Source organism: Capsella rubella, unplaced genomic scaffold, assembly GCF_000375325.1.
Source record: "Capsella rubella cultivar Monte Gargano unplaced genomic scaffold, Caprub1_0 scaffold_43, whole genome shotgun sequence".
NCBI lineage: Eukaryota > Viridiplantae > Streptophyta > Magnoliopsida > Brassicales > Brassicaceae > Capsella > Capsella rubella.
The window spans coordinates 34,773-36,354 of record NW_006238883.1 but is presented as its reverse complement, the minus strand read 5'-3'; the positions used below and the strand labels follow the sequence as shown (position 1 = coordinate 36,354).

The window sequence follows — 1,582 nt, the reverse complement described above, 5'->3', positions numbered from 1 at the left end:
TACATAATTGTTGATTTTAGAATTCAGAACTGATCAAGGTTGTAAAATTGATGTTGTAGGTCAGAGATATTTATGATGTTGGTGATTATCTGGTTCTTATTACAACTGATCGGTTGAGTGCATTCGACAGAAATCTTGCTTCAATTCCCTTCAAAGGCCAGATTTGTTTTTCTCCATGTTTGTGCTCTATATTCAAGTTAGATAGCTTTACATCGTTGGCCACAACTTTTTTTCGTTGGTCTGTAGATCAAACTGCAAGGAATAATAATTTTGTGGTGCTTAACTTTCAGGTTCTTAATGAGACAAGTTTGTGGTGGTTCAATAACACACAGCACATAACTCCAAATGCAATTGTTTCATCTCCTGATAGAAATGTTGTTATCACAAAGAAATGCTCGGTTTTTCCCATAGAGTTTGTGGGTTAGTGTCTTATACCGAGTAACTTGTCAGACACTTCCCTATGCAGCCTCCATTTGCTTTAGTTCTAAGCTGTTCTCTTATGTTTGTATTTTGAAGTTAGAGGATATGTGACTGGAAGTACTGACACGTCTTTATGGACGGTTTACAATAAAGGTGTTCGGAACTACTGTCGGAATGAGCTCTCAGATGGTATAGTTTCTTTTATTGTTATATGTTCGTTGTCTTCTTCGTTAAATGCATCGTAGAATATCATTGATATGCTGATCACTAAATTATGCAGGATTAGTAAAAAACCAGAAGCTTCCAGCTAATATACTTACACCAACAACTAAGGCTGCGGATCATGATGTGCCCATCTCTCCAAATGAGGTCTAATAATCTGTTACAGTAAAGAAATATGGAAACCATAAAAAGTATTTTGAGTCATTAGTTTGTTGTTTCTGTGATCTGCTTAGCTGTAAGACAAGAATATTTAAGCGACAATTGTATAGTCTGTTTTTCTTCTAATTCTCCTGATAACTCTTGCAGATAGTTGAACGTGGATTCATGACTCAAGCTGATTTTGATGAAGCAAGTATGAAAGCTTTGAGCTTGTTTGAGTTTGGGCAGGTTAGTTACAACTCCTCCGTCTAAAGTCATTGACTATAGTGATTTTCATAATCTCTAAATTGCAGACCACAAGAAATCAGTTTTTAATATATTTTACTGGCTTCAGCATGCAAATATTATGCTTTGTTGGAAGGGTCTAATAGATTTTGATTATATCATGCTTGCTTCAGCGGGTTGCCAAGGATCATGGACTGATACTGGTGAACACAAAGTATGAGTTTGGAAGAAGTAGTGATGGCTCAATCTTATTGATTGATGATGTATGTTATCTTATCTCTTTTTTTCCTTGTCTGTCTTTCTTCGAATGCACAGTTGAACGCATATCTGCACAGCTGGCAAAATCACTGATTATAATCATCATCTACTTGTACACATTGTGAATAGATTCATACACCCGATTCCAGCAGATACTGGCTTGCAAGTTCATATGAAGAGCGCTTTCAAAAAGGCCTGGAGCCTGAAAATGTTGATAAGGTTAGTGATTTTGCCTTTTCTTGCCCTCAGTCAGGTTGCATTGGTTTGTAGTACTTTGTTCACTCACATGTTCTGTTTC

At 36.5% G+C, this 1,582-nt stretch overlaps 1 protein-coding gene across 1 annotated transcript in view; it reads left to right on the top strand.

Annotated features, from left to right (window-relative positions):
* LOC17874385 (phosphoribosylaminoimidazole-succinocarboxamide synthase, chloroplastic) overlaps positions 1 to 1,582 on the top strand; it is a 2,359-nt gene that overhangs the window by 515 nt on the left and 262 nt on the right. Inside the window, exons 3-9 of the mRNA XM_023789411.1 lie at positions 60 to 157; positions 287 to 420; positions 517 to 609; positions 701 to 789; positions 949 to 1,029; positions 1,200 to 1,289; positions 1,414 to 1,503. Coding sequence (XP_023645179.1) covers positions 60 to 157; positions 287 to 420; positions 517 to 609; positions 701 to 789; positions 949 to 1,029; positions 1,200 to 1,289; positions 1,414 to 1,503 — 675 coding nt within the window. The remainder of the gene's footprint in view (positions 1 to 59; positions 158 to 286; positions 421 to 516; positions 610 to 700; positions 790 to 948; positions 1,030 to 1,199; positions 1,290 to 1,413; positions 1,504 to 1,582) is intronic.